The sequence below is a fragment of the Brassica napus genome, chromosome A9, assembly GCF_020379485.1.
Source record: "Brassica napus cultivar Da-Ae chromosome A9, Da-Ae, whole genome shotgun sequence".
Taxonomy (NCBI): domain Eukaryota; kingdom Viridiplantae; phylum Streptophyta; class Magnoliopsida; order Brassicales; family Brassicaceae; genus Brassica; species Brassica napus.
Window position 1 is genome coordinate 1,992,989 of NC_063442.1, and position 8,227 is coordinate 2,001,215.

At 40.1% G+C, this 8,227-nt stretch overlaps 1 protein-coding gene across 1 annotated transcript; it reads left to right on the forward strand.

Annotated features, from left to right (window-relative positions):
* Positions 1-727: 727 nt before the first annotated feature.
* LOC125577970 (F-box protein At2g35280-like) lies at positions 728-1,360 on the forward strand. The gene has a single exon (XM_048740194.1). It carries the CDS (start codon positions 728-730, stop codon positions 1,358-1,360), a length of 633 nt encoding a protein of 210 aa, XP_048596151.1.
* Positions 1,361-8,227: the final 6,867 nt, after the last annotated feature.

Consider the following 8,227-nt stretch of genomic DNA (forward strand, 5'->3'; position numbering starts at 1 on the left):
TTTTTCTTTCAAATAAATATCCAACACTCGAATATCATATTGTCAAATTTCAAAACCTTTAGTCCAGCGTAATTTATATTTTCACTCATATGCCTTCGAATAGAATTATTAAATTTAAAAATCATACTGAACAGATATTTGGAGGTTCTTATGTTAAATATTAGACTCAATACTTGTAATAAAAACTTCAATGCGGACAAATGAAAAGACTGCACAGAATCTGGACACCTACCATGATATTACTAAATTGTTCTCGGATTCAAAGCGTCAAGTAATTGCTCATAATATTTACCGTTACATATAAATTATAAATACTAACTTTAAAATTAATAATTTTCCATCCAAAACTGATTGGCTAACTCCTTGAAATATAGATTTATGTTACATATTATACTTTCAAGTCAACATACTGCTAATAATTTAAAAACCTACATTCACATACAACAAAAGCCATGAAGAGTTTTTTTATAAGTCATAATAAATATTTAAATCTTTGTAACTGAATAATAATAGAAACATAATTGCAAACATTTAAAGATTACCATATAATTGCTCATCCACCGGTTAAGGTAAAGTTAGAAATGGTAAAACAAAAAGACACAGCTCCACATCTCTTCCTATAAATATTCAATGGCACAATCATCATCGTTGAGGAAATAAAAAAAACTCACACCTGCGACCACCAAACATGGCTCCAACAAACCCCACTGTCCTAACCCTCCAAAAAATGCCATACGACATGCTTTCTCTCATTGTTTCCAAAGTTGGTGCAACCTCATCGGTTGATTACGTCAACACCATCCTCACATGCAAGAAACTCAACATCAGTTTTGATAACTACTTTGTAGCCAAAGATCTTGATCTCCAGGCGTTGGTTCAGAGGCCACGTGAGGCTAACAACTACAAGAGCCTCATGGAAAGTTGCTTAAGGAGAAACAACGTTGACGCCCATTACGTGCAAGGTATACTTGAATACTTTGAGGGAAAAAATATATTCATTGATTTGCACCATCTGCGTGTAGCTGCAAGGAGGGGCCACAAAGAAGGACGTTTCATCTATGCTGTCCTATTGATGAGCTTGGGAATAGCTGATAAGGGAAAGAAAGCTTTGACAAAGCTCACAAATGAACATGGTCTCGCCACAGTTGAGTGTATTTGGGGCAACGTTAGATCATCCTTGAACGGTATTGACCTTCAAATGAAGAAGGTGTACCATCAATCAGTTGCGAAGATGACGCCAGGCCCCAATTGCCACCCACCCGAGCTTAAAACGGCCTGTTCCGCTTGCTTCCATCACTATTTCCTCAATGAGTTTGTCAATTTGATGATGGGTCTCCAACCAACGGTCGAAGTTCTTTAAGGTTCTTAATGAGTTACGTTGAGTCTGCGCAATAAGAGTTCAAGTCGATACATCATATTTTTCCAGTTTTTATTTTCCTTGGTAGGCTTATCATTGCTTCTTTCTGTGTAACGAATAGATTTCCCTATTTTCACGAGCTCAGACTCAGATGTTTGCTTCACGCTTTGTGGTAATTTTAATTCAGTTAAAAAGGATGCAATTTAAATTGCCAAACAAAAAATATCTTTACCAATATAAAACAGAGCAAACACCACCAAAATTGGTAGGCAGTCAATTATATGGCGCCGGTTACATTCTTTAACAGTAAACAAGATCACACGCTCGGTCCAACTTTTAAAATGACTGAAAACGAACTTCGAACCTTAGTGAGCCGAACTCAACTTAAGTAAACTAAGGTCCTTACTAGAGAAACCATAAATCTATGTCCCATCAGTGATCCAAAACTCATCTACGACCACTATTAAGTTGAGTAGTAACTGGAATTTCTTTACTCTTTATAATTCAACGTATACGGTATCCATACAATCTTATATTAATTAATCTCCTGTTAACGTTACAAAATGGAAGGAGAAAATTAAAAGACGTCCTCTCACCCCCCACCCCCCCCCACAAATATCATTTCTTGATCACACCCAATGAAAAAAAAAACTGAATCATAACTCCAGTACACATCTGGAGAACAAAACAGCTTCTATTTTTCTACAGCACAACGAAAACAGCTAAACATGCGTAAAAGAAAAACACCCGAGGAAACCTCTACTGAATGGAACAAACGGCAGAGAGGAAACACTTCACTAGCTTCAGCCACGGCTCCAATGACCATTGGCTCGACAAACGAAATTCGAAACCGTAAAGTGTTAGAAATTAAAGAACATAGTGAAGAACAAGAGAGAGAGAAAGAGAGAGAGAGAGTAAAGAAGGATAATCTTATTCACTTGATTTTATTTGCTTATGAGAACATCTTATATATATAGTGATTACAAGTATGGTAAATGTTAGATGAGATATGATAAACTAATAATCCATTGTTTTGAGACTTTAACCCACCATGCATGCTTGTCCCTTGTAGTGGCATCTCCATTGTCTTGAGACTTTAACCAACCATGCATGTTTGTCCCTTGTAGTGGTATCTCCATTGTCTTGAGACCTTAACCCACCATCTTGTTTCTTATTGCTTCATTTTTACACTCCCCCTCAAGCTTGACCATAGGAACTGGTCAAGCTTGGAAACCATGAAGCATTCCCTCATTAAAACCTTTAGCTTGGAAAAACCTCATGGGATAAAAACCAAGCCAAGGAAAAAGAGTAGAACACTTCATGACTAAGAGGATCAGTGTGATGAAAAATCTACGAGTCCTAACTTGGAATGTATGAACTCGCAAACCTTGGTGCTTGCAGCCTTGGTGAAGATATCAGCTAGTTGATCCTCACTTCTTGTATAGCAGGGTAAGATGATCCTTTGTTCCACTGCTTGCCTAACTTTATGACAATCCACCTCAATGTGTTTAGTCCTCTCATGGAACACATTGTTGGAGGCTATGTGTATTGCCGCTTGATTATCACAATGCATGGTGATTGGAGTTGATGTCTCTATACCAAAGTCTTGAAGTAGGTTTCTGATCCAAATCAACTCACTAGTGAGCTTCCTCATTGCCCTATATTCAGCTTCAGCACTTGAGCATGACACTATCTTCTGTTTCTTGCTCTTCCAAGTGACAAGATTGCCTCCAATGAATGTACAATAACCGGTAGTGGATCTCCTATCCACTCTGTCTCCTGCCCAATCAGCATCACAATACCCAACTATCTCTGTATTTTTGTTGCATCCCATCCACACTCCTTGCCCTGGCGCCTCTCTTAGGTATCTTAGGATCCTTTCAACCATGTTCCAATGGTGTATCTTGGGAGCTTGCATATTCTGGCTTACTTGGTTAACTGCAAAGCATACATCAGGCCTGGTGATGGTGAGGTATATCAGCTTTCCTACCATTCTTCTATAGTGTTTAACGTCAGCATAAGGCTTATCTTCAATCTCCCCCTCACGCAACACCTTATACCCATCTTCTAGTGGAGTCTTGGCTACTCTCGCTCCAAGCTTTCCTGCCTCATTCAAAAGATCAAGTGTGTACTTTCTTTGAGATAAGAAAAGCCCCTCTTTAGAGCGGCATATTTCTATCCCTAGAAAGTACTTTAGCTCACCCAAATCTTTAATATCAAAAGTAGACTTAAGAAATACTTTGGTTGAGATAATACCTTCCTTGTCACTTCCTGTGATGATAATATCATCTACATAAATAAGAATCACCAAAATTCCTTGCTTGCTTGTGAGTGTGAAGAGTGTATGATCAGCTTCTGATTTTACAAACCCTCTTCCATTGAGAGTTGTACTCAGTTTGTGGTACCAAGCCCTTGGTGACTGTTTTAATCCATAGATTGCTTTCTTCAACCTTAGGACATTCCCTGGCTTGACCATGTCTTCCATACCCGGAGGTGGCCTCATGTAAACCTCATCCTCCAGCTCTCCTTGAAGAAAAGCATTCTTGACATCCATCTGCCATAAATCCCATTCCAAGTTCACTGCCAATGAGAGTAGAATCCTTATGGTGTGGAGTTTAGCTACTGGTGCAAATGTATCGAGATAGTCTTCTCCATAGACTTGGGTGTATCCTCTTGCAACTAGCCTTGTTTTCTTTCTTTCTGGTTTCCCATTGGCAAGGTACTTGATGGTGAAGAGTAGACGGCTTGTAACAGCTTTCTTTCCTTTGGGGAGCTCAGTTTCATACCAAGTATCATTCTTGATCATGGCACCAACTTCATCCCCAACTGAATCTCTCCATTCTTCATGCTTCATGGCTTCTTCATAAGTCTTTGGTACATACTCTTGATCCAGGTTGCTGATGAAGACTACATGCTCTTCAGATAGTCTCGCAAAAGAACATGTTGCTTGGATAGGATGAGCTACTGCATTGTTGTTGAAGTATACTTTGGTGTCCATCCACTGAGATGGTTTCTTCACCCTTGTACTCCTCCTTAATGGTTGAACTTCTTGTTGCATTCCATCTTGATCATTAACAACTTCTTCTTGGATAGCTTTCTCGTGGATGGCTTCGTCATGGATAGCTTCTTCATGGATAGCTTCCTGATGGATGATAGCTTCTTCATGGATTTGCAAATTAGGTTGATTTCCCCCCTCATGATCAGGATGGACTGCTTCTTCAACTGATGCAGCTTCATCCACAACTGGAGGTATAGGTGAAGTGCTCGGTATGCCACTTGTTTGAGGCTGGCTGATGCCTAGGTTTTCCAGAATGATTCTCAAGTTGTTTGCCCTATCTGAAGATCCTTGTGGGAGATCCTGAAGACTGTCCCAATTCTTCTCATCATAGTATCCCTTTGATTCCACAAACTTAACATCCCTTGAGACCATAACTCTTCTTGATTCAGGTATGTAGCACTTGTACCCCTTCTGCGCATGAGTATATCCTATGAACATGCCTTTGGCACTCTTGGCTTCAAGCTTGTTTCTCTGTTCCCCTGGTATCAAGACATAGCACACACACCCAAAAACACGCAAGTGATCAATTTGAGGTTTTATTTTGTTTAATACCTGAAAAGGAGAGATATCTTGGAGGACTTTGGTGGGGATCCTGTTGATCAAATAACATGCTGAGACCACAGCATCTCCCCAGAACCTCTTTGGAACATTGGTATGGAACATCATGCTCCTTGCAACCTCCATAAGGTGGCGATTCTTCCTTTCAGCAACTCCATTCTGTTGTGGTGTGTATGGGCAACTTGTTTGATGGATTATGCCATGTTTTGCTAAGTGATGTTTGAAAGCAGTGCTTGTGTATTCCCCGCCATTATCAGACCTAAAGATTTTGATCTTGGAATTGAAATGGTTAGATACATAGTTTTGGAAGTTAATAAAAGCTTCTAAAACTCTATCTTTAGTTTGAATCAAGGTGATCCATGTATATTTTGATTTTTCATCTATGAATGTAACAAAATATTTATGGTTCTCCCTAGACACACAAGGTGCTGTCCAAACATCAGAGTGCACAAGATCAAAGCAATTTTCATAAATAGTCTTAGAATTAAGGAAAACAGATCTCTGATGTTTACCAAGAATACAAGCCTCACAACTTCCATTCTTTAAAGATAGATTAGGTAACATCAATCCTAATGCACGAGAATGAGGATGACCTAATCTAGCATGCCATAAAACATCACTAGCTAACACAGAAGCAGAATTGAAAGCACAAGATAAATCTGAAAGCTTGGTGTTTTCAAGCAAGTAAAGCTCTCCCTTGCTCACACCCTTTCCCAGCATCTTCCTGGTCTTAATATCCTGAAAGCACACATCATTAGGACTGAAAATAACATTACAATTTAAATCATTGGTTGCTCTCTTGACAGATAATAAGTTGGATGTGAAAGTAGGCATATAAAAAGCTTGAGACTCCTTATCAAACAGTTTCAAGTTTCCTACTCCTTCAATTGGAATTCTATCACCATTAGCAATCACTACACTCCCTAGAGCAGGTTTAACATCACTAATCAGTCTAGCATCCCTAATCATATGATGAGAAGCTCCAGAATCAATGATCAAAGGTCTAGTAGTATGTGAAGCACTGTGAATAGAATTTAAAGCATTGACACTGATGTTACCAGAGTTTGCATTGATAGCCTTGATAAGCGCTTCAATGTCTGACTTGCGGATGAAGGCATCATCAGGGGATGGCTGAGACATGGCATGGGATGTGGATCCACCAGTGTGGGTGGTTGAGATCATAGCTCTTCCATCTTCTCCTATGTGCATGGAGCCTGATATTGTGGTTTCATGAGCTCTTGCTTCATGTGCTTTGGCCTGGTTGTATCTGTTGGTTGAAGCAGGTCTGAGGTGAGGATGGAGGATCCAACAATTGGTTTTGGAGTGGCCTAGATTCTTGCAGTGCTCACAAGTCACAGACTTGTCTCCTCCTCTTCTTGATTTGAAGTGTGCTTTGTTGCCTGAAGCACTCTCCATCTTCTCAGCTTTGTTTGCCATAGACAGCTCCTCTTTTCCACCAAAGAGACCATCTGAGCCTAGCTCCTTCCAAAGTTGAGCACACACATCATCATAGCTTGGAAGCTCTTTAGCTCTCAATATGTGTTTAAGTACATCATTGAAGCTTGGGTTGAGTGTGAGAAGCAATCCAAAGACCTTGTCTTGCTCACGCCTCTCTTCTAGTATACTAGGATCAGTGGTACTTGGTCTCAACATCTCAAGTTCAGACCACAACTGGCTGTACTTTCCAAGGTGTTTGGTGAAGTCCATCTCCTCTTGGTGCAAGTTGTTGATTGCCCTCTTAACCTCAAATATTCTGGTGAGGTTTGAAGTGTTGCCATATACCTTGTATAAGGTATCCCATAGCTTCTTTGCAGTCTCACAGTGTGAGTAAGACTCCATGATAGGAGTATCAAGTGAGCCTTGCAAGATAGACAGCACCATGAGATCCTCCTGACCCCATTTGCCTTCATCTACCAATACAACCTCCTTGCCATCTTCTCCTTGGGTGATTTGTCTTGGGGCCTCACTTGTGGTGATGTGCTCCCATAGACCTCTTCCTCCAAGAGCTGTCCTGGTCAATCTCGACCAAGTAATGTAGTTAGGACCCTTCAGGGTGACTGGAATCCTCTGGTGTTGCTCCATCTTTGCTTGCTACTGGGTAAAAGAAAATGAAAGAGATTCTGAAGAAAGTAAACCAAACAAGTGAAAGAGTAAGGTGAATAGAATAGATTTGCGGAAGCAGTTTGGTGTTCAAGAGCTTTGATGCTCTGATACCATGTTAGAAATTAAAGAACATAGTGAAGAACAAGAGAGAGAGAAAGAGAGAGAGAGAGTAAAGAAGGATAATCTTATTCACTTGATTTTATTTGCTTATGAGAACATCTCATATATATAGTGATTACAAGTATGGTAAATGTTAGATGAGATATGATAAACTAATAATCCATTGTTTTGAGACTTTAACCCACCATGCATGCTTGTCCCTTGTAGTGGCATCTCCATTGTCTTGAGACTTTAACCAACCATGCATGTTTGTCCCTTGTAGTGGTATCTCCATTGTCTTGAGACCTTAACCCACCATCTTATTTCTTATTGCTTCATTTTTACATAAAGGTCCGTTCCAACCCTATTCCTACATAGACAACATAACATGCCTCAAGAGTAGAAACCACGCATAACACAAATATAATAATTCTAACAACAATAATACCTGCAGATACCCAAAGAGGAGCCAGGGAAATGCGGAGAGCCATTCTCCTATCAAAGAAGGCAATCCGGAAAAAAAACAAGTAAGAAAAGAGATTTCCCACCAAGGGACTGCTTTCTACTCCTCTGCTTTTCAATATATGCTTTTTCAAAACACACAGCCACTACAAAATGGCTTCCAATCAAATTTCCTGACTCGGAGCAATTTCTGTTTTCCTAGGTTCCACAGCCCGTTCTATGGGGAAGAACTCACAGCGTAATAAACAAGCATCTAATGAGATCCTCGAATGCCCATCCTGCCATGCTCTGGTTTGGGAAAAAGAAAAGAAAGGCACCAGAGGTCCAAACAGGACACCATTATTCAGTATATGCTGTCAACAAGGTCGAGTGACACTTCCACCAGAACCAGAAGCTCCTCCTGCCTTGGAAAAACTATTCAGCTCCACCCATTTCCAGCATGATATCCGAACATACAACTCCATCCTTGCATTCACGTCTATGGGCGCTCAGATTGACCATTCTTTGATGCACAAAACCAGGCCTTTTACCTACCGCATCCATGGTCAAAATGCACACAGGATCGGCTCCTTGCTTCCTAAAGCAGGACA